The sequence below is a fragment of the Botryllus schlosseri genome, chromosome 12 (assembly GCF_051294905.1).
Source record: "Botryllus schlosseri isolate E-star chromosome 12, Bs_hap1, whole genome shotgun sequence".
In the NCBI taxonomy this organism is placed as follows: domain Eukaryota; kingdom Metazoa; phylum Chordata; class Ascidiacea; order Stolidobranchia; family Styelidae; genus Botryllus; species Botryllus schlosseri.
This window is the reverse complement of record NC_137247.1, coordinates 8,408,257-8,433,065: the sequence shown is the minus strand read 5'-3', so window position 1 is coordinate 8,433,065 and position 24,809 is coordinate 8,408,257. Positions and strand designations below refer to the sequence as shown.

General features: G+C 39.8%; 1 protein-coding gene across 3 annotated transcripts in view; it reads left to right on the top strand.

The window, feature by feature from the left end:
- Positions 1 to 6,255: 6,255 nt before the first annotated feature.
- The window catches only part of LOC145452468 (phosphatidylinositol phosphatase PTPRQ-like), a 51,241-nt gene continuing 32,687 nt past the window's right edge, over positions 6,256 to 24,809 (top strand). Inside the window, exons 1-21 of one of the 3 annotated variants that reach the window (XM_080330652.1) lie at positions 6,256 to 6,422; positions 6,549 to 6,647; positions 7,776 to 7,914; positions 10,058 to 10,275; positions 10,335 to 10,512; positions 11,787 to 11,909; positions 13,364 to 13,528; positions 13,592 to 13,691; positions 14,242 to 14,444; positions 14,664 to 14,805; positions 14,873 to 15,006; positions 17,284 to 17,412; positions 18,498 to 18,653; positions 19,922 to 20,200; positions 21,064 to 21,360; positions 22,117 to 22,214; positions 22,476 to 22,641; positions 23,015 to 23,140; positions 23,214 to 23,354; positions 24,021 to 24,148; positions 24,208 to 24,361. In XM_080330652.1, the coding sequence (XP_080186778.1) occupies positions 6,339 to 6,422; positions 6,549 to 6,647; positions 7,776 to 7,914; positions 10,058 to 10,275; positions 10,335 to 10,512; positions 11,787 to 11,909; positions 13,364 to 13,528; positions 13,592 to 13,691; positions 14,242 to 14,444; positions 14,664 to 14,805; positions 14,873 to 15,006; positions 17,284 to 17,412; positions 18,498 to 18,653; positions 19,922 to 20,200; positions 21,064 to 21,360; positions 22,117 to 22,214; positions 22,476 to 22,641; positions 23,015 to 23,140; positions 23,214 to 23,354; positions 24,021 to 24,148; positions 24,208 to 24,361 (3,259 nt within the window). In that variant the 5' untranslated portion in view covers positions 6,256 to 6,338. Of the gene's footprint in view, positions 6,456 to 6,548; positions 6,648 to 7,775; positions 7,915 to 10,057; positions 10,276 to 10,334; positions 10,513 to 11,786; positions 11,910 to 13,363; positions 13,529 to 13,591; positions 13,692 to 14,241; positions 14,445 to 14,663; positions 14,806 to 14,872; positions 15,007 to 15,049; positions 15,923 to 17,283; positions 17,413 to 18,497; positions 18,654 to 19,921; positions 20,201 to 21,063; positions 21,361 to 22,116; positions 22,215 to 22,475; positions 22,642 to 23,014; positions 23,141 to 23,213; positions 23,355 to 24,020; positions 24,149 to 24,207; positions 24,362 to 24,809 lie in introns of those variants that run through there. The other 2 variants (XM_080330651.1, XM_080330653.1) reach the window with 2 other exon arrangements.

The window sequence follows — 24,809 nt, the reverse complement described above, 5'->3', positions numbered from 1 at the left end:
TTGATATAAATCTGAAATCGAAAGATCTATGAGCGCCTTCAATGAGAGTACGTGCCACAAACTGGAACTAGTAAAATAACCATTCGCATTTTAATGGTTTGAAGAAAAGATTGATGGACCACAAGAATCCCGCCTCCCAGTCAAAATAACAGCCGGAACTCGTTTAATTTGTGATAATGCCTTTAGGTAAGTTTACGCGACGGTGAATACCTCGTCTGCTCAGCTATAGCCTCTTTTATTTAGATTAAGCCTGCACGAACAGATTTAAATATAGCAGCATATTTGCATTACATTACTCTGATTCCTTCAAATTCGAAACAGATAGAGTAGTCCACGAGCAGATCAGCTCCGTATACACCGCATAATTCATCGTAATCAATAGAAAATAGACTGACTTCCTTGAGACCCTGGAGAATTTGAAATTGCACTTCCTATTACGAGCCTATTGCCATATGACTCTGCACCACATACAACATCGCATATTTATACAGTATAATCGGGATAACCAGTTAACCACAAACGGTACATACTTATTTGTTTTACTTGAAATGATAGACTTGCTCTAATTCTACCACCTAAAAATACTGCAAACCTTTTGCACCCTACGACACTATTGAAAATCATAGCACATAGGTGTTTGATGTAGGGCCATTCTTTGGAGGAAGTACATTCATTGCTTCAATGACCACGCACGCAATCACATACATCTTAATCGAACTATGGATTCGAAGAGTGCCTCGCTAGTCCCCTGCAACAACCGCTAAGCTCTCTATGGCTAAGATCTCGCGATTCTTGTTATGGAGGTGAACAATTTTTCAGTACAAGCGACAACATTGTATTAGGTTTTAGATATGTTGAGCGGAAATGACGTAATTTCGATTGAGGCAAGAAATATCAAAATAATCCAAACAAAGTGCACCGGACGCCAGGTAATGAAATGAGATAGAGGCATAAGCAAAGATTGGTACGAAATGAAGCAATGTCCTCTCACATCTTGCCATTTATACTTCAACATCATTCGCTCGTAATGTAAATGCAATCTTAGCGCAAAGTGTCGTCAAAGTATCTAGTCTGTGGATTCGTTATATTCCACCCAAATCCCATTATTGGTTTCAGCTTTAAATCCCAGCCGAAATTCGACATACGCTTCTTATCATGTTCACATCCAAGTCCATATCAGGTAGACTCCATGAATTTATGTCACTCAAAAGTCGCTTGCCAATTTAAAAGCATTAAAAATTCAACACTGCAGCAAATGCACTTCAGCGATGCCGTAAATTCAAATCTGATCAAAAAAGACGCTCATCTTAGTAAGATACGCGGGAACAACACAAAATTTCAGAAAGTACAACTCTCAACCAATTACTCTGAGCCCGAACTACGGGCCGGGAGTCCACCGTGCTATCAGAGAGTGCTACAGCAAGTCATGTTCTCATTCAAGACGAAATACGCGCTTGTGGTAGCCTACTTTGCATGAGGCAATACCGGATCTCGTCATCGGCAGTTCGATAATTCGCCATACCAGTTCCGATACTATAAATCCATTTCTTCAGTACAGGTAGTAAGAACTGTAATGTTAATGCATTCTATAATTAGTATAACGTGAAATATCGCCCATACAGTAATGCATGTCAATCGATGTTTTCCAGTTCTAAGAGTTTGCACTACCATGCTTCTGATTTCCTGGATGGTTATTACACGGAGAGGCTAGCGTTAGGTGGAGTTGTAATACTGAAATCGATTGGGCCATCGTCTTACGTACCTTGTCAAGATTAGTTGATTATACGTCCACGCTTCGTTGTTACGCTTTGTCACGCACTTCGCCAATGTTATTCTATTGCAGTGGTTCTTTAAACTTTACAACGTCTCGGAACACTTGGGCTAATCTGCCAGCCATTGCGAAACCCCACATTTTCGCTGAGTTATAAAAAACAAAAATCTACCATACAATACACACAATACCAGCAACCATTGATGACCAAGACAGACGCATCACTACAAATCATATGTATGGGTTGCGTGTGTGTCTTGACCTGCAGGGAGCCCCTGAGACTGACTCGGTGAACCCGTAGTGTTCCATGCAACATTGTTTTAGTGACTTCTGTGGTTACAAGATGTCATTACACTAGTCGGACAACATTTACCATATCACTTTGCGTTGCATTCACACCGAGTCTTGCGTGGAGTCAATGCCACAAAACATTGGCGGCGAACGATAGTCGCAATAGGTTATAAGAGAGCCGTTGATTTATTCAATTGCCATTTATATCTGTAGCTATCTTCACGGGTCCCTGTGGTATATGTCCTGGAATGAATATTGCGTAACTAATTAAATAAAAATGATTTCAATGCTGAACTATCTGACGAAGCCTGAGGATATGTCGAGTCGTACACTTGGACTTTTTGATGCTTCACTCACATATACCAGTGGCATCAAACAATTTTGCTGCCCGTCCAAAATAACCCTTCGACGCGGAGGCACAGTTGCACACTTGTGCTCCTGGGAAAAAGTATCGCTGGTAAGATTACGCGAACTATAGTTGCCAATCCACAATACATCGATTTGGCTATTGGTAAGATCAAGTGTTTCCTATACATGTCGGTGGTGTCCGCAACGAAACTGGTACGTTTTCCATACAGTCGGCTGCGCGCTGCAGTTTCGGAATCTATGTCATACAAAACGCGGCCGTGCATTTTAGAGATAGAGAAATAGTCATCATCTGATTCTTCATTATGCAATGTGCGTACGCGGACGTGGGAGATATCTCAGGAGACATTTTAAGAACTCTGTTAACCTAAGTGCTGGAGTGCACAATCAATAGAAAGGACATATAGCTTTATATACGTTCTATTTTTATCATCTTGAATCCATCTTATGTACTGAGTTTACTATACTTACTCTCCGCCAAACCCGGACTTTTCCAACTAACTAACGGTTGGCCGCCAATTACAACTCATTTACAAACCATTGCTTTTATAATCGAGATAAAAGTACGTGATAAAACTAAATATTTATAAACATGTGGTGGTAAACATGAATCAACAGGCACTCACGTGCGTCACCAACGCGATTTAAAACTTTTTGACGTTTCGCGATTATGTCGTCATTATGCGGTATGACTTCACTTCATGTACCGTTTCAGTCGTACTTCTTTTTTGCCCTGGCTACACGTTGATCAAGTTGTTTCTAAGCAGGCTCGTGGACGAAGGAAAATTTGTGTGTGGCTGAAAATTCCCTCTAAAATTCTTCACTGAGCGCTGGGATCTTCTCTGTCAGTTTTCCTAATCTTTTTGCAATGGGCGACGCGGACGCTATGCCCTATCAAGCCCAGACGAATAAACGAAATCGATTCGCATCTCACTCGCCAAGTCAAAAATAATTATCGACCCGTAAGGCTAATCTCTCGCCTCGAAAAATCTTGAAGCATCAAGCATACTGGGAATATTGATTCCGTCCTGTCATCTGCGTCGGTACCATTTTGCAATGAAGATTGATCATTTTTCCGGCTATTCATGTCTTTTAGACTAATCCACTTTATTTTCCTCGAGGCAATATGGTCCACATAACAAGAATTACGTCAGAGCAATGTTCAGAACCACGGAATGTCCGCAACATGGACAATATCTCATGAAACACTCAGACGCACAGAAATCCAACCCGCTTTGAATAATTTTTATCATCATGCTAAGTTGAATCTTGCCTTACGAGATTGGATGGTGTCAATCGACATGCATCAATGATAACCTATAATCGCGAACGGGGATTCGATAAGGATGTTAATACCAAGCGCAGATGTATACTGCACAAGTGCACATCCGCCGTTCGTAGCTTGCGTAAACACTCCGAAGTCCGTGGCTTGTCGGATTCAATGCAGAAACCTATACGAGCAGGGACATCGTCTATCGTCTTAAAGTTAACCTCAACATAACTACACATTGACTCACAAATTAACGTTAGACCCGACGGTATTTATTAGAATTTGGATACAGGTCTGAGACATTGCTAGAGCTCCTATGTAGCCCGAGGTGAAAATCTCGAAAATACGCAATGTCAGTGAGATGTGTGGACCCACAGGAAAAACAACGACTGGAAACCATCATCAAATTATAAATCCATTAGGAAACGTGAGTCGCCATATAAACATCAAGCAACTTATAGGACAATCGAAATTTTCAGTTCAAAAACAAATGCATTGAAAAACGAATATGTACTGTATTACATCAAACGTGTTTTGCACATAATCCCTTGTTATTGACGAGGAAGATCGGAGAGAGAGCGACTCTTTATTTTTCGTCCAACCGAAATGCATGGCTAACAGACATCATCCATCAATGATGATGCAGAAGGAAAACGCATACATAGAATTTGGTATCGGAAAGGTGTGATCGATACGACCTTACCGGCCAACTACAGTCCGATCATGAAACATGGCAATCAAGAGCTAATAAATTAAGTAATATAGCAAGCATATAAAATGGGAAGCAATATCGGTGTCAGGTAGAGACACAATATTAATATGAAAAATTGATCATTTTATATCTAACATATGGCCGTCTCGTATATAGTGTTTTGGAAATTTCAAATTATAGGTCCTGGGCAGTGAATGGATCTCTTAGCTATTTTGCTATTGGGTGGGGGTAAATAGCTATATACCTTTGACGAGGATCTTGTACTACGATAGTGAACATTTTTAGCAAGCATGAAAATGTCCATAAAGGCCTTATTCGAGTGAACTCAGTGAATCGCCAACAATTTACTATTTCACGTGCTCAGCCAGAAATAACCCGGCCGAGTCAAGTTTGATGGAAGCAACTAAATTGGTTTGAAGTTAACACGGAGAATAATCTCGACACGTCCACTTCAGTCGCTACGAAATGGTGCTTCAGTTCATTGTGCCTTGTTATGGACTTGGGTGACTCATCGTACCTTCGCTGTAGTTGGACCTAGAGAAGCTCTCGAGTGGCCCACGAAATATATGATTCGGACTCTTTCACTTCGGTAATGAGAGCACTCCCAACGGAATGATATCATAAATAGAGAATGATCGCTATTGTAAGGTTCAGTAAGGAGAGCTTATCATTCAGTGTTGGTGACATAACAGTAATAATGCGAATGATAGGCCCTCGCAAGAGAATCGCGTCGATAACATGGCATGCTTATCAGATAAAGGCAATTGATAAGAGTCAAAAAATAATGTAACGTTAGAAAACAGAGGTATGGATTAGGCACCAGTGGATTACTGATTAAAATGAGACGGTTACTATAAAAAATAGCATAATGCGGTAAATGTATATATCTGAACAGGTTAACAAATATAATGTCGTATGCCACAAGAATGACCTCACCAATTGATATTTATCAGCATTATCAACGCCACAGGGTACTAGTTTATCACAAAAGGTCATAATGAGACTCGCTGACGCCACACTAGGCTGCCGGCTACGATGCACTATATACGCCGGCTGAACAGGCATAAGTTATAGCTGCAGATAACTCCCATTCCCACGAAACAATTTTGGCTGAATAATTTCTTAAATATAACTTGGAATCCCGAGTCAAATATGTTTGGAGGTGCAACATAGTTGCGCAGCGTACGTATCAGATTGAAGTTTGGATTCTATATTTTCTTTGAGATCTCTAAGATTGGCGCGTGCCGACTGCCGAAGCACTATATACAAATAGTTCCTACCGCTTCTCGGGATTAGGGCTGGGCAAAATGATTCGAGTACTCGAATCTGAATCGAGCATTAATTTTAATGATTCGAGTCGAGTAGTAAAAAACGATTTTTTCGAGTACTGAAATTTTATGTTCCTTGCAACGGAAAGTTAGTTTACTAACGAGAATTAGAGTTTTGATACTATTTTCCACTGAGGAAGCCTCGTAACCTTGATTGGCCGTGTCGCAGCATACGAGACATAGTACCAAGCTACGAACATTACTGGAAATAACGCATTTCCGATGTCATAATCATCCCACAACATTGTCAATAAGTGCAATGAAATTACTATGGTCGAAGAAATACCAAAGTATCTTTAATGTGGCGGATAACAGGCATTATATTCTTTGTGGTGGCATGAAAGGCACGTATTTGAACTTTGACATAGTACATTCTGGTGTGACGTCATAATGAGTGATACTCGAATACTCGACTCGACTCGAAGCGTGATACGTGATTCAGAATCGAATCACTCCGGTACTCGATTTTGCCCAGCCCTACTCGGGATACGTCATTGTCATTCGCCGCGTTTTGATATGACATTATCTTTTGTTTTCTTCGTTTAGGAAACAGTCTAGAAATATGCACGCACAAAAGAAGTAGGCCCATATAATGATATAATGGTTGTAACGGCAATGGATGCAGTACATATTTTTGTACTTTGTATTTGTGGTTTTCATTTGACGAAAGCAGCCACGATCGATGTGAGTATTCAAGACGTACGTACGTACGTAATGGTACGTAAGGATACCGAATAAAGAATTTGTTGTAGTCATTAATACATCGACGATTGTGCAACTACTACAATAAAGATTTACGCATGAATTTAGAATGAATCGACGGTATTGATCAGCGAAATCACGACATCAACGATGAAACTGACTCATGCGCATTACGAAGATGCGTACGCAGTGCTTCGCGAAAACCAGGTATTGTGCAGGCTTCGGTACCTACAGAGTCGTAACGGAGCTGCTATAACCGCCTTAGTTCAGGGCCAACGGGTATCACCAAATCATGCCGGCGAGTCACATACATATCAGGGCACATTTACATCGGAATCTCAACCTGTCCCCCACACCATAGGAAAATAGGTCAGGAAAGAGGTATTATAATATAAAACTGGGCCACACACAACCACGACACTACGAACATTGTGGTTTAACGCGTGCAGTCGTGCACACTGCACAGGGGCACCGAGGCAGATCATTTTCTCACATATTTCAGGAGGACACTACAGTAACGACAGCTGGGTTGAATCGACTCGAGTGACTCGACATGAGTCAATTTTATTATTGACCCTACTTGTTCTCGATTCATTGTGTATGACACGACCAATGCATGTGACCCAAGACTAGGACGGAAAAACAGGCCCTTCATTGTATCTTCGAAGAATAGTAAAGTCACCCCATTATTGGTATTTCCTCCATCGGTACTGGTAGTGGGAAAGTAGGGTTAGAAACTGTGAGGTTAATTATTTTATTATGAATATGAATCATTCGATATCACTCCAGCAAAGTGGGTTTAACTGTTCAACTTGAACTCGAAACTGTACATTTGTACAGTAAACACAAGGATTTGAACTCGGACTTGACCCAACGCGTTCACCTTGAACGTTCCTCAGTAATCTGTACTCAATTAGTACTACTATCCAATATCGTTATCGACGCAGTCTTTGATTATAGATAACGTAGGCCACCTCGCGGACGTCGGGCCAAATATGGGGGAGAGACATACCCAACGAACAGGATGATAGTGTTGTATTCATAATATCCATTTATAAAGTATATACAGATACGCGCACGCAGATTTGCTTTCCCCAGTCTCCTTGTCTGCCTCGTAGTGCGAGAATCTGTATGATTCATGGAGCAACTCATTCAAGAGAATGAAATCCTGGATTGCTCGATCTGCAATGACCGTGTGCTAAGTGTTGAAAAACGAATGTATGAAGCTGGAAGATAGCCCATAATAAACATATTGTATAGTCAGCTGGCTATAGATAAATAAAAGGTAGTATTTGACATGGCACTGGTTTAAACTTTGTTACTCCTTCCGTTCAGGAAAACTTGAATCAGACCAGACTAGTACCACCACGAAACGAAACTGAATTTACTGATCTTCGGAGCGGGACTGAGTATATATTGGAACTAATCTCGCAAGAAGACAATTTGCCGCTGTTCAAATCGCTTTTCACAACAGGTAAAATGTCTGTATGTGGTTCCTACGAAACAGTAGCCTGCATGAAGCGCGAAACGCATCACTAAATAATTTAGCCTAAATCAAAGCTCTTTTACTTTCCTCTTCATGGAGTAAATAGCGATAATAGTGACAGTTCAGCAATAACTTAGAATGGGCGATTGCATGATTTTCTGATGACTCGAGTCATTTTCTCAAAATACGGGAATGACTCGACTCGAGTCAATATGTGTATTGACTCCACTTGGACTCGAGTCATTGCGCATGACTCGAACCAAATCATATGACTCGAGACTCAGTCAGACGGCCAAGACCGACATTTCATTGTAATTTCGAAGAATAGAAAAGTAACCACCCTATTGGAGCTTCGTCTATAGGTACTGGTACTTGAAAATGCGACCAGAAACCAGTGTTGGGATGACTCGAGTCATGACTTGACTCGAGTCAGACTCGAGTCAACTTTTTCGCATGACTTGACTTGACTCGAGTCACTTTGCAAAAATGACTTGACTTGACTTGACTCGGAGCTTCAGAAGTGTGGATTGACTCGTGACTCGGAGCAAAATTTACGAGTCAATTTCAAGTCATCAAGTAAACGATGTCGATTTAATCTCTGTATCTTGTTTATGTTCGTATTATTCGCGATACGCCAGTGTGACTTGTGAGAGCAACCGGTCATTCACTGATTGTACCTTTCACTGACCCCCCTTGTTATATCACAAATAAATTGACCGAAAACGAACTTATGACAGCTTGCGTTTATGTACCAACAGTAGCATATTCTAATAGCAACGTATCAGAGATGAGCGGATTTGAAATTTCTATGTCCTAATCCAATCCAAATCCGAACCTTCAAATCCTAATCCAAATCCTAATCCATAACTTTTTCGTATTCAAGTCCATGTCCAATCCTAATCCGATTCCAACTGGAAATTCAGAAAAAAATACTAATATATGCAATGGAGGGATTCGATAATTTTCTTTCACAACCAACGATTCACTTGATTCAAGATAACTTGGTAACCATGAGTACATTAATAACTGATCTGAATAAAGTTTGTCGACATTCGCCACACGACATTTCAATCTCCCAGAAAATAGGTAAATCCAATCCAAATCCTAATCCGTTCCGAAAAAAATGTCTAATCCAAATCCAATCCAAATCCGACAAAATTTGACAAATCCTGTTTTATCAAAACCTAATCCTAATCCATGCTCATCTCTGCAACGTATCTCTGTTTTCTTATACGGCTCAGTGCTTACATTGAGCAGTGCCCACGTTAACCAACGCTATCGTATGATTTTAATCGAACGAATATAGTTTATGCGTTTATATTCTCACGGATGTATAGATGGGTAGTGTATTATATCATATCAATTTGTTTCAACTTCTCGACGCTTCGTAGTCGATCATCTATTTTGGCTCACGTATTTGATTAGCTGCTCTACGTCTGCGTGAGCGATACAGAGCGCCCGTTTGCATGTATATTTGGCCTTATACTCTTTATTTAATTCAAGATATATGACCAATACATCTGTCTTTTACACATCTAGCAAAATGTAATGACTTTGAATCATCACACATACTTCGAAAATTCAATTTGACTTGAATTGTGACTTGACTCGTGACTTGACTTGACTTGACTCGACTTGACTCGAGTCACCTCCAAAAAACGAGTGACTTGACTTGACTCGAGTCACCTTCGAAAATCGATTGACTTGACTTGACTCGAGTCAAAATGTGCGATGACTCGAAATGACTCGTGACTTGAAGGTAGTGACTTGATCCCAACACTGCCAGAAACTATCAAAAGTGAGGAAAATGAGCATATAATAAAATGCTAACCATTCGATATCACCAAACAGAGTTATAACACTGAGTTTAACAAGACTTAACTGGAAATTGATCAGTCAACACAATAACTTGGACTCGGACTCGAGTCATTATCCCATGACTCGGACTTGAACCTCTTCTCGATGACTTGGACTCGGACTTGACTCGGTGGAAAATTGAAAATGATTCGACGTGACTCGAGTCAAAACTATAAAAGTGAGATTGACTTTGTTACTCGGAGCCTTGTGACTTGGTTACAACCCTGGGCACCACTATCATTATCACTCTTACCGGAAATATTCTGTCGCAAAGCCACCTGTCCGGTAGGATGGATAGGATATCGGAATTCATGCTACATGCGGATTGCAACGAATAAAGGACATTACGCATCTGCCCAATACTGCAAAGAACTTTCACCAACTGCACATCTTGCCAACCCCAGAACCGAGGCAGAATATAGGTTTATAACAGGACCGAAAATACTCCCAGAAGGAAGTAGGAACAGAGTATATTGGATCGGTATTGAAGTGGTACGTATTATCAGTGTATACATTAAGTATAATTCAATGGAAATATTCCGTGTCAACAGGATTCCAATGGTACCGCCTTCTACTCGGAGGGGGTGCCTGTAAGCGAAGAGCTTAGTCAATTTCGCGGAAGTCCTGTGGATGACGACTACGAATGTGTAGCTCTACATCCGACTGGCGGTTGGCAATGGACCAAGACGCAGTGTGTTGTGGCTGCTCATTTCATATGTGAATACCCTGGTAAGCGATGGAAAGTCTTCTTGTTGAATAATAACTAGGGCAAGTTTTTGTTGCACTAAAATCGAGAAAAAGTTGCACTTAATCTTAACAAAAGTTGCATTTATAATTTTTGTTGAATTAGTAGGGTATGAGATACTCAAAAGGTTCGGTTGTGTAACCTAGTTCCTGCTTAGCTGTCTAATTTGTTACTTTGACATTTCACGGACATTCTGGCGAGACCGCGAAAATTTATATTTTATCCCGTTACGCAGCAAGAAAATTACGCAATGCGGGAAAAATTTTCCCTAAAATACTCAAACAGCAAATCGATAACCCTCTCCCCCTAAAATAAGTCAAATAACACACCCCAAACCCTCTAGGTCTGCAAAGTTGACCCAGAGCTTTGCAGAAAAACTCACTCTTGGCTACTTCAACAAAATCAATAGCCCGGATAAGGTGACACAGTGAAAATATAATTTAGGGCGGTCTCGCCTGGGCGTTCGTGAAATGGGAAACTATCTCGAATTCAAACGACGGAATTAATAAAGTGATATATTTACATATTGTTCGGACACGGTCTTGCTCGGCAGGGGTAGTCGAACTTTTTACTTGCAAGCCATTCTGTCATAGATAACACAGTGAGATGCAGCTAATCCATGATATAGCTGTTTGTTATGCAAAATAAAGGGAATAGAACCATGCTAGAAATAGTTTATAGCATGTTTTTAAATCACACCTTTACATTTTGAAGCAATATTTGATAAAAGTTGCAGTAAAAATTGTTATGTAAAATAGAGAAAAGTTGCAAAAAGTTGCACTATAAGATCCCTCCAAGCAGCTTAAAGCATCCAAAGTACATATATTCTGAGCATCTAGCAAGCTGTCGGAAGCTGTAAAAAAAGTTGCAAAAGCTGTAAAACTTGCCCTAATAATAACCCATAATATGTTTGAGACTCTGAGTAGTCATTGAGTATTTTTGGAGGCGATAGCCTGTCTTCATGCCAATACGAAATTCTCATACACTGAAAATTGTTTTTGTAATATATTAAAATAGTAGCCAGCACTTTTACGACTTGCTAACTGCAAGAGCAAAAGTAGTTTAATGAGTTTATTAGGACGTTTCTTATTTGAAAGACTCTTTCCCAATCCCCACACTCATTAACATAAAAAAATGATAGTAGGGCTTACACAAAATCCTAGGTCTGTAAGTCGATTTCGCATGCTCATGTCATCTGCGTCAAACTAGTATACTATTTTTACTACTGATATGAAGAGATATTGACCTTATTTTGCAGTCCCACAACCACCAAGAAACATCGAGATATATACCGAGGAAAGTCAAGTGGAAGTGACTTGGACCCGCCCGCAATCGTATCAAGGTTCCAAATTCACTCAATATGGAATTGAACTTCGACAAGGTACGGCTGTTATGCGGCTTCATTCATGAATAGGCCTACATATCAATTTCATCTCAAAAACACGGCAAAATTGCAAACTATGAGGATGGGAAATTGTTAAACACAAAGCCTAACCCTAATACAAAGAACTGAACTGAAGTGGCTTAGTCAACACATTAACTTCAAATACTCTCCAGTTCCACAATATCATTTGGATAAATTGAAGTTCAGTCCTGCTAAAGGCATACACACTAGCAGAGAATGGATGATCAGATTGAAATCGTTTTGCAAACGCAATTGAAGGTGTATGACACATGTTGGTGCTATATTGGGGCATCCAAATCCCACTAAGGTATTTTATTACAATACTTACGATTCGTCATTCAATGCATTATCTCAGACAACTGATTGGCTTGCCGATTCAGTGTCAGTGGTAGGCTATGCCAGGGACATCAAGGACAAAGATATATAACGTCATATTCAAGCGACCAAAAGACTCACATCCCGCATGTACCACACCATGATTGATGTAGTTAGTGTGCCACCACATGTCCACATCATCCCTGTAAGCAAGTGGGATAGAACAGTCATACAGAAGCTTCTTTCCAAAATACGAGAGAGAGAGAGTATTTATTTTTCATCTAACCGACATACACAATAAACAGACAGTAATAATGGTGGTACAGAAATACGAGAAAATAATCCGGTGAAATGGTGGTCAGTGATACGATCATTATGTCATAAGTCAGCTGGTCAACTTATCTTATACGGTCGTGTTTAGGCCTGTATGCAATGATATGCATAGGCTACTGATCAGTGATGGCCCTACGAACGGGGGGGCCCTGGGCGAGACTTACCGGGGGGCCCCCCTATAAGTATCTATCCGTAACTTCTGGGGGGCTCCGCCCCCCAGACCCCCCTTCCGCATCGGTTATTATTATCTATCTTTCACCACCGCAAAAGGTTTGCCGAAGTCCTGGATTCGGCCATGTCTGTTTTGCATGTGTGCAAGGATAGACTACATCAAAACTAAGTAATTCTACCTCATGCAGAGACGTGATGATTATCAGGATACGGGACTTTTCTAACAAATGCAGTGATTTGATGATGATTGACACATTTGTACGGAATCATATTCTTGCTTGGTACACGGATTTCCATGTTTATTTGTCATTCTCCTTGAAAAAAGCGCAAAATCCAAATAGGGGGGCCCCTTCGACCAGGGGGGGGGGGGCGGGTGACCGCCCACCTCGCCCACCCCAAAAGCCACCACTGCTACTGTTATATTGAATATCATATGCACATCAAATACATCTATCCCATATAGGCCTATATGTGTAGGACATGCACTTCTGCTCATTTCTTTTATTATGAGCCATCATAAAATAATGTGACACTAGACTCATTCTAAAGCTGTGAATCTCGTCTCTAAATTCCGACTTCTGCTCTGTCTTATTACCGTGATATTTTCACAGAAAACCCGGAAAATGGGCCGATTTCCATTCACTCGTTGCAGCCTACAGTAAATTCGCACAATTTTATGGAGTTAAACTCTGGATTTGAATACTACGTGACATTGCATACAGAAGAGGAAAACGCGGGAATTAGTGCACGATACCCTGCCAAATTATTTATTACGAGTAATAAGCATGAAATTATTCACAAAAATGGACAATATTCTGACCTTGTTGCTGTTGTTTCAGACCCACCGTCTGCTAATATAGATCTGATAGTGGCAGGTTATTCTTCAATAACCCTGGACTGGAATGTGGAATTTGAAGGAGAAAACACCAGTTACCACTAGTAAGAATGAGACTTGAACAATTAGATAACTCTAGTTGTCTAATTGAACTAATTAAAGCGAAATGTCGGTAACCTAATTCTAATCTAATTTGTGAAATGTTTGTTTGCTCTAAATTTAATAATCTAATTTCTGGTTGTCCTGAAAATGCTACAGGAGAACGAAGAAAGCTTGCTGTACAGATATTTGTCATTCTCTTGCTTATGACAATGAACTGTGATTTGATACAAACTGAACTTGATTAAATTTTCTTGTTTTCATAAATTCAGTAATTCTAATACTTATCTAATTTAAAAAAAAATGAGCTGTAATTCAAATTCTAATCTGATTTGAAAAAAATTCTTCTAATTCTAGTATAATTTGGAAAAAACTGTTAAGCCATAATTCTAATTCTAACCAAGTTTGGAAACCTGAAAATTTTGTATTTTTCCATCTATGGTAATATTATACTTGACCTCTTCCTTTTGTGGGCTACTTGATGCACAGCTAATGTTCCAGTATTCATTAATTCTGGATACCGCAAATCTGAAAACCGCTGCATCATAAATTCAGCTTTTCTCTGGAGTACGGCGAAGCAAATGGAAATTCAAAAAATAATTTGACCGTCTATAATACAAATTCCACTATATCCCATTTGGATCCATACACCGAGTACGCAATCACCGTCTATTCCGCCGTCAGCTACGATACGTGGTACGGAATGCGTACAAAAAGAAGTATTCCATCGGGAAATTCTTCGGTCAACTACACAACAAGTAAGACTGATGAATTTATGCTTAGATGCATTATTGCAATCATCATCATCAAACATTAGATGTAAAGTTTTCAGTGATTTACGGGTATAACGATTGCTTTCAAATTACCATTAGATCCTGTGAAAGTGTGAACTTGAAAATCATTGCGCGACGCCCCTCCCTTTGGCAATGAGTTTAACACTTACTTTTCTGACTGAACTCCAAAAAATTATTTTCCAGTGGTTAGTCCCGCATTCAATTTCCGTGTGGAAGAAGCTACGTTGGGTGAAACCGGATTTGCTGTTACATGGGAATCAGCCATTGGGGAGATCGACTTGTATGAACTACGTGTCATTCTGTCTGCAACACAAGAGCAACTGCTGTAATGAAATAACACAATAGGCTCTGTACTGAAATTCAACTAGTTAATGATATCATTGCTATTTTAGATCTTTAGAAATCGACAGTAGGACTACAAGAACAAAGATTGAAAATCTCTCTCCCGGAACGCAGTATGATGTAACAATGACAAGCGTCAAGGATTTCAGTCGAAGTTATTCCTCCAGAATTGTACAAACTACAAGTAAGAATGTTACACCTGTTGGCTCATACGTAAAAGCTATGTAAAGCTATTTCAGGTAACACTTTTATCTGTTATCAGTTTGTTGATGGTTGAAGGGAATATTTCATACATCGCATTTGATCTAAGTAATAATTAAGACTCTTGCAGTAAATATTTTGTGATACAGATATGACAGTTTAGAGCAGGATAAAAGACTATATGAGCATTTGACATAATAGTCGTGTACATATGCGGTACCGTATTTGAAAGTAATGCTTTTCCAATAACCAGCTGAAGTCGGGTTCGATATCTCGGTCAAAAGATTACTGAAGAATTTCATTTTCCGATAGTCCATTGTAACCAAGCTTTTTTCATCATACACTGACATTGCTAAGAAATTGTATGTTGGGTTTATGCAATATGTACCATTTTGGACCCCGATTCCATACCAGCCATCAAAAAATATCTAATCTAAAGTAAGTGCAGTGATTTAATGAGTTTATTTGATATTGGCCTGTGAAACTGTGTAGCTCGAATTGAAGATATCCTGCCTGAATGAAAAGTTTCAGTGTTAAAAAGCTGGGTGTTAGATTGTTTGATTCTTTGACTGTACTTGTTCGTTTTGTCATCTGTTCATTACGTTGAGTTGTGTCTCGTGTATTGAATTCTATATTCTGTGTGTGAAACTGATGAAAATAATAGAGCCGTTGATTAGGCCTATTATTTTTGTGAATGAGGAATAAGTTTTCAAGACTGGTGTTTTATAGCCCTGTATAGACTGTCATTAAAGATCTGATATCAAGTCGAGTTACATCACTAGTAGTTCGGCTTTTATGAAATAGTCATTGGAATGCTTGGAATCCCAACGTTACCCAGAAGACATTAACGCTGTTGGCTTCAACGAGCTCAACTTTTCAATATCCGATAAAGTAAGCCTGTGAGTAACGCACTTGAGGTGAAACACTTTTTCATAGCCTCGACGTTGAAGAGCACTCTCGGTACAGCTGTTCTATTAGACGTAAAGACATTCAGTTGACAGGAAGCCTCTTGTGGGTAGTTTAAAAGCTGTTGCTACTAAAACTCTTTTGTCAGTCAACTACTTTTCAAGATATTCACTCTTCTGTATAAATGGATGAAACTGTAAAATTTGCAATATTATGATTCCTTGAGACATTATACCAGGCATTTATTATCAATCATAGACTGTATAAGTTAATGATTGAGGAGCTTCTTGGAGGTACAGAACTTCAATATACAATTAAATAGTATATTCATATTGAAATGAACCCGAATATTTTCGGCTGACACTCGTCAGGGGTAATCGTCAGCAACTAGTAGAGAATTGGAAAGAACATTGTATATCAACAATCGTATCACAAAATATGACGTCACCAGCATGAAATTTCGAATGAGAGAGCGTTCAATGTACTATTTTTAGGTGGTATACGAACTCCTTTTGTTGACAGAGTTTTGGTTGGTGTATTTTGATAAAAGTTGATTCCAAGGCACACAAATGGAATTGTGAACGGCCTCGTCCTACGATTCGAAATCGGTCGTCTCGATAATTATTCGCACAAATCGGATTATCCGATTGTGCTGGTGACGTCATATTTTGTGATACGATTGTTGATATACAATGTTCTTTCAAATTCTCTACTAGTTGCTGACGATTACCCCTGACGAGTGTCAGCCGAAAATATTCGAGTTCATTTCAATATGAATATACTATTTAATTAATGATTGAGGCTAAATTCTTGAAGATTGCTCTATGCTAGTTGCTACTCTCACATCCAGTTGGCTATTTGTGCAACTATTTTGCTTCTTCAAAATTCAGGCCGTTTTCTTTTTGTGTTGCAAAATTCAAATGGTCAACTCGAACCTACTATGAGAATGGCCATTGACTCATTTGGAAACACAGGTGCTCAAGCTGAAAATCTCTTAAATTAATCCTGTTCTGAAGAACTGCTTTGAATTAAAATACCTGTGTGGTTTTGTCTTATGTAATCAGGAACATAATTTCTCCATCTCTTACAAATTTCAATTCATTCATCGTAAATATTGCCACAACTTAAAAATTTTGTGTAGTATTTGTGAATGCCAATGTTTTTCAAAATGTGATCGTGTGATCCGTCTAGTATGTTGTATAGTAGAATCATTATTTCAGAAGTTTGCTTTTACTAAAGATTAGAGATTTAATGTGTACTGTCTTACATGCTTGAGTTACTGAGTATATCGTTGGCACATACCATTTTTGTGTGTTCTATGAGATGTAATGATATAGTATGTACCTCATTTCAGGGCCAAGACCCATCACCCCCTTCCAAGCTCTCATGGACAAAATCAGCTCAATAGACACTGTTTCATTCCATATGTCGAGGCCATGGACCGGTGATGATATCTTTGATAATTACAAATTCATCTTTCAGCGTGAGTATTGCTCATGTGTTACAATGTGAGCAAGATAGCAGGTAAAACAGCATTCTATTGGCAAGCGCCTTGACCTCAACCGATAGGATTTATATTCCTGTTAGGATATCCTGAATTGAAGACATGAGATTTTAGGGTCATTTGATTTTTAACAATATTGCATGTTGCTATTAGTTTACTGCAATTATACTTGCCAATTCATTAAAATCCCCGATCCATATCCATTTATTCACCGCAAATGTAAAATATGCACATAACCAAGGATTGTGAAACTAAAATGTATTTTAGGCACCATTGGTTCTCAACCTTTTTCGCTTGAAGACCGGTAATATTTTGAAACAAATTTTGCGGATCGGTGAAGCTTCAAAAATCTGAAATAATCCGAAATGCAGGTTAATAACAACAAATGCATGTAGCTCAAAAGTAAAAGTTGTAGTAATGTATTTGATGAGGAATTTTCTGCCGCCTATTTAATGTTGCATATGGGTGCGGCATATATGTGGTTTGTGACAAACCAAGTCCTGTTAAAAAAAACATGACTTGATTTGATTATCGTTCGGTTTCTTTTGAAAGTTTGCTAGCCTATATTATACGTCCGAATATAGCTAAATTGTATTGTGAAAATTTAACAAATTCTATAAAAAAAGGCTTCTTAGCTTTCAGATATAACTGGTCTTGGAGGAGGTGTAGGACACCGTACTTTTAAACGGTTTGCTCCAACACTTGCAGCATTGTGACATACGTCAAGTCCAAAATGGATCATGAACTCTGTATAACGACATCATGCAGAAATATATGTTGCACATTTCTAACCCACTTTGAAATGTTATGTTCATTCTTCTCATTAATGAACAAGTGTCCAAGCTCTTGCATTTTCCAACTGAATCATAAAATTTGTAATACATTTGGCAGGAAAGGCAGACTGGCAGGAAAGTTGACACAGACCATCATTTGAGAACCACTCTTACAAGCCATTAAAAATATATGAAACTCTACTCCTAGCCTCTGAAATGATGAAACCAAGCCAGTCCACTCTCCGTGCAATATCTTGTGACTTGTTTGGTAATTCGGTTTTTACCTCAAAGGCGCTGAAAGTGAACAAATCGAAAAAGACTTCGACCGCGAGTTGGACAGGATATCTTTTGACGGTCTCACGCCGGGAGGAATTTACGATGCTTTTCTCTACACCGTGAAGGACGGAGTGCTTAGCTCGCCACGGAATTTGACGAATGTCATGCTGCGTAAGTCCACTTACATCTTAATTAGGGTCGGACACTGTGACTGGTGTGCTTGATTCCGAGTCAAGCTGTGATTTTGATTTTATTCATATAAGTTGAGTAGTAGGAGTCAATTACTTTGGGTACCGGGTAGCGGGTACTGAATTGACACACATCTTTCAAGAAGAATTATTGTTTTGATGCTTTATTCACACCACAGCAAAAGTATTGTGCAAAAGTCTACACATACTCATACAAACAAGGTTTCTTAGATGTAGTGCGCAGCCAAATTTTTTTCACCACTGAATTTACACGCGTCTCGTAACCAATGTTCCCGAGTCTGCGCAGTGCGCACTCTCACCAACTCACTGCGCAGACCCTAGAACAGCAGTGCACAACGACTAAAAAAAGTTAAAAAAGGTCTTAACTTCGGATTTTTTGTGCGCAACTTAGATTTTCTGTGTGCAGAGACTGTGTCAGCACTGCGCATTTACGCACTTGCGCAGCTTAGAGGGAACATTGCTCGTGACTAAGAATTACTTTTTCAAAGATAACTAACGTTTTGGCACTTTATTCGTACCCAAAACATGAAGGCTAAACATGTTCATACAGACTATATTTCTTAGAAGTAGCGGTATTGTCACGATACGTATGTTATGCTTATGGTGGACACATACAAAATTATTTTCGGTCAAGTTCAACTCGCAGTGTTTGTGGTTGTGTAAAATATTTTAGCCTTTTCAATGTTCCCTATGCATTTGACATCATAATTAGTGATACTCAAAAACTCCACTGAAATCTTCATACTCTACAGCTGATTGACTGGCTAATGAGTACTAAGTATACTGTGCGGTTGTGCAGAGTGGACTTTATAGGATTGTGATTCAGACTGCTTTTTCATGGAGGCATTTTTAATGTGTTTGAATGTAGCTGGAGTATACTTCACCGTGTTATGTGTGGGGAAGTTAATAATCCTACTGACTACTTTTTTGCATGTTGATATTCTCACTGAACTTTTGGCCAATAGTTGGAGCCAAACAGATGTCTTCCTGGTTTATTGCGGGTGTACATTATAGCACATGTACATTGGACCCGAGCCTGACCCAAACCTGAAGGTTGTTATTTCAGACTGTTTTGAGCCCGAAAACGATTGTAAATAATTTTAAATTGCCGAGTGATCCTTTGGCCTAATTTGAGCCTGAAATATTCTTCGAGATCGAGCCTGAGCTGACTCTAAACTCTGGGCCGGCTGGCAGACTGTGACGGAAAACGATAATAGTCTTTATTTACAGCGGTCGCACCTCCCGAAAATGTCCAGCTGCTCATTCGAGACGAGACCGTGATAAAATTTGGGTGGGACGCAGGCGATGGAGACGTGACCAATTTTCTTGTGCGGTGCGACAATTGCCCGGGCGACACCATGAGTCTGCTGGACGCGGCCGAAAACAATACTTACATGGTGATGTACCTGGAGCCTGGAAAACTCTATTCTTTCTCTATTCAAGGGGAGATTGTGATGAAAGACACGCAGCCACCGGCTAGCCAATGGGTTAATTTTGAAATCCGAACTAGTAAGTAAATTTGTTATTGTAGTGGGTGGTGGAGATCCGGGTGAAAATCCATGTTACAACATTAAACCAATTGCCAAGTTACAATTGAGCTTATAATTTCTGAGACAGAATTGGCATTTAGGAATGACGGGCCACCCCAACAGTCACAATTAGACCACTGATCGGGTCCAATCACCATGGTTGTAATGACTCGAGTCATGATTTTCTAATGACTAGACTCGACTCGAGTCAATCTGTGATTTGACTCGATTGAGTCAATCTGTGTGTTGACTGGATTTGGACTCAAGTCATTGCGCATGACTCGGACCAAGTCATATGACTCGAGACTCAGACGACCAAGAATGATATTTCATTGTAATGTCGAAGAATAGTAAAGTAACACAACAATTCGGATTTCGTCTGTTGGTACTGGTACTTGAAACTGCGATCAGAAACTGCTAAAAGTGAGGAAAATTTGTATATTATGAATGCGAACCATTCGATATCACCAAACAGAGCTCTAAAGAGTGGGTTTAACAAGACTTAAAATGAAAACGGAGCAGTCGATACCATGACTTGGACTCGGACTCGACCCTCTGCTCGCTGACTTGGACTCGGACTTGACTCGGTGGTGAATTGAACATGACTCGACTTAACTCAAGTCAAACCTATAAAAGTGAGATTGACTTATGACTCGGAGCTTTGTGACTTGGTTACAACCGTGCTAATTACCTGCAACCTATTTGAGTGAAACAAGTCATTCTAGAGGCTGGCGGTACACAGCGTGGTAAAAAACAGGAACAAGATCGGAAAAGGTTTTAGGAAACACTGGACTAGTCCAACTACAATGTCAATTTTCAAAATCTGTGGTTTTGTATCACCAGGGCCGAATATGCCGACAGGAGTGAACATCAATGCGTCAGACAAAACGTCGGTGACTCTGCAGTGGGACCCTGTGGACGGACAGAAAGACGGCTATATCTTGGAGTACGGTCTAGCGCACGAGCCGCAAATGTCAACAGTTCCCGTTATCAGCGGGCGGATCAATGTCACGTCTAATACGACTGATAAGTTGACGGCCGTTATCAGTGATCTCGTGCCTGGGATCAGCTACAAGGCGGTTGTCAGCACCGTGTCTGGCTCGATAAGAAGTCAACCAGTGGAAGCTCTATTCATCACGGGTCAGTAGATCAAGGTTTTTTAAAGATTTTAAATTAATATATCAAGAAGTATGTAAATAATAATTGTTATTATTATTTTGTATGTTATTTTGTTAATTATTTATTTCATTTTTAAGGACGTGACATCATCATTATTATACCGAATGACATTACAATGCCAAAGTCAATAATTTGGAGGGGCATTCCCACCTTCTTCCCCGACTACTCGCTACCGCTCCACCTAGGCCTGCTCGATATTCATTTGGAACGTTAGGGTTACTAGTATGACAAGGGGTAATGGTAGCTAGTAACAAAGCTCTCCTACTTTTCCGCCCAGTAATCAACTACGTTTTCTCTATTTCCACATCTTACTTCTGTGGTTTCGTCTTTAGTTAAATAACTACAGATACTTGAAACTGAGTGGAACTGAAGTAAACGGGTAGGTTAACATATGCATACTTTGCTTCTGTGGTGTAGAAGCCGAATGCGCATTGCCGACAAGTTCAGATTCACGTCGCTGCTCTCCGGGAATGTCATCCAAACTTAATATCTGTAGCCTATCATGACCAAATGCTGTACTACAAAAAATGCATGTTATTGCCGCACACACCGTTCGCCATTCCACGTAATTTTGCATTATTTAGCGTTGTTAGCTACAAATCAATAAAGTCTAGAACACGTTGTCTTTTAATGAATGCACATAACCTGCATTGCATACAGGATTCGCCACTTTCTACAAGAGAAAGTTTTAATGTGAGTTTGTGCGTTTTCTTTCAGACACAAGTCCTTTGGAAGGTATCAGTGTTGTGAACATAGATGAGACCACTGCTGAAATCGCTTGGGATATTGGAATCGGTGGTTTTAATTTGTTTGAGGTATGGCTCCGTTTCGAGGGTCTGAGTCAAGTCAAGTCATTCCGAAAATGCTCCCTAATATCTGTCATCCTCAATCTTGATGTTCAAGACCGCGAAACACGATAAACTTTTATGTTTATGAATTTCGGTGTGGTTTTCATGGGAAACATTCATTTGTTTCATGAGTAACATGAGTTATGGGGCATATATATATATGAGAAGCTCTGAAGTCTTTGGGTGCTGACTACAGTAACTCTACTATAACATTGTTACATTTGACAGGTGCATGTTACCGAAGAATCCACCGGTTGGGAAGTGACACATTCCGTTGACACGAATACCTCGTATGTAATCGAGTCCTTGAAGCCCGGAACCTTGTATTACGTGTATGTGCAGAAGTTTTCTACGGGTGGAAAAAGTGCGCCGCTGGGGTTGCATGTTCAAACAAGTAAGAGGAATAAAAAGCAATTTGCAGAGAAATAACGGAAAGGTCAAGCGATGGATTGACAAGACGGAGATACCGCCTATTTTCTTGAATCGACCCAATTGTCAGTTATATTATCATAGCCTACCGTACCTATAAGATAGATGTCAATTTTTGTGAAATGAGACATACAGATTACAGAACTGAATTTCCAAGTCGGTGTCTCGGCTTCAAACTTATTCTGTGACCCTGCCACTCCACCCTAGCAGTCCATAACAAAAGCTACCCGCCCAGCAAGTGATAAAATGTCGACGTATATATCAGAAGCTAATTCTAGTAGAGGATGGAATTCGATACCCCACAATCGCTTCTCGCTAATATCCGCATTGCGTTTCAGGACCTTCACCAGTATCAGATGTGGAAATTTATGATGTCACAGAGGATGGGTTTGCAATGCGGTGGACACCGCCGAAATCGCCGTATTCTGAGTTTGTAGTCAGCTTGACCGATGGTAATAATCAAGGTACTGATATTGGGTTAATTCCATTCATTCAAATATCGCTAGGTATTTACGAAAGCACATGCTATTCCTTAAGACCTGGAGTTTGACTCCAAAACAGTTTCTGTATCGTTCACATCCTTCGACGGACTAATGCCCGGGAAAAGATATTTGGTTGAAATAAGATCGTCAATCAATTCTACTATCGGATATGGAGTGAAAAATGTAGTAACACTATGTGAGTACTCGAGTTGGAGCTTCATCTGTGGATTCTTTCATATTTTAGTGTGAAAATGTAGTTTCAGTATTGTCATTTAAATTTTTGTACTTGCTTTTCCGAATCCCAAACTTGCTTTAGAAAATATGAGGTACATTATGTGACCTGGTATTATAAAATTAGCTTTGAATCGTAAAATAGTAGATGAATGCTGTGGCTTCAAATCGCGGGCCTAGCGTACTTTCCAATCCACATTGAAAAGTATCCCTATGATCATCACCAACCAATGTTCACAATGAGCACATCGAAATATATGGTGCTTCATTGATGGCTCCCTTGGAATTCGATATGTGCATGTCGGATATGCACCAGTTTTTATGTGGTTTAGGTGTGGGGGAGCATTCCTAACCCACATTCCCAACCGTCACTTACGAGCAAAATATTAGGTGAAATTATTTCACTGTCTCTTTGCATAAGGCATATACTCTTCCTTTGGTTGACATCAAAAGGGGTATCTTAAGCATGGTTGGCTGTACCAAAGGTATCAATAAATTACTGATCGAAGCAATACTTCATTTCACTGAGCAACTTTACAGTGTGCACCTAGGCTGGTTGGAGGGTATACCAAAATCGAGCAAGAATTATTTTCAGTGCTGAAAAATTCACATAGGGCGTTTTCTTTTCAAGATCCATTGCCACCGCTTGCTATGATATCTACCGGAAAAACAGCAACAAGTCTATCCGTTTCATGGACACAGCCCATGGGCTCAGTAGGATCGTACTTTGCTACATGGGAACCGGGAGATGGAATCGCCGTTGAGTTCTAGAAGCTTTCCAGCATCGCAAGCTGGCTTAATAAACTATTTAATTACAGAATATTACTGCCCAAGTTGGAGGGATCCCGTCTCTATCTATCAATGAGCTCACCCCGGGTGTTACCTACGACATTACAGTGTACTCTAGGAGCGAAGATAACACGAGAATCTCAAAGATGGGAGACTCTATTGCGATTTCGACGGATGAGGATTGTAAGCCCCGTTACATGATGTTGGCATCACTGATTTGGATCGAATACGGCAAAAATTAGCTGAGCATTAGTACTTGAAAATCGACTGCAACGCAAGTAAAAGTGGCCTCTTTTGAGATAGGTTGACACTTGTCAAAGTTGAAAATGAGGACTGTCAGGCACAGTAGATTGTTAAAAAATAGTTAACGGTGATGCATTCCAAAATTTTTTTTCCTAAACTGGTTTTAGAATTCTTTTAACAAAACGAAATTGCATGATTTACCACAAGGACGTAATGTCGTCATTGTAGTACAAAGGAAGCGTTGCTTCTAGATGTTGACTATTTCGCTTCTAAAGTCAGATATCAATTCGTCCGACAACGCTTGCTACTCCGCATTCTCGCAAAATCCGACATCAAGCAATTACGTTTTGAAAACTATCTAAATACTGTATTCAATCGTTGCACAATA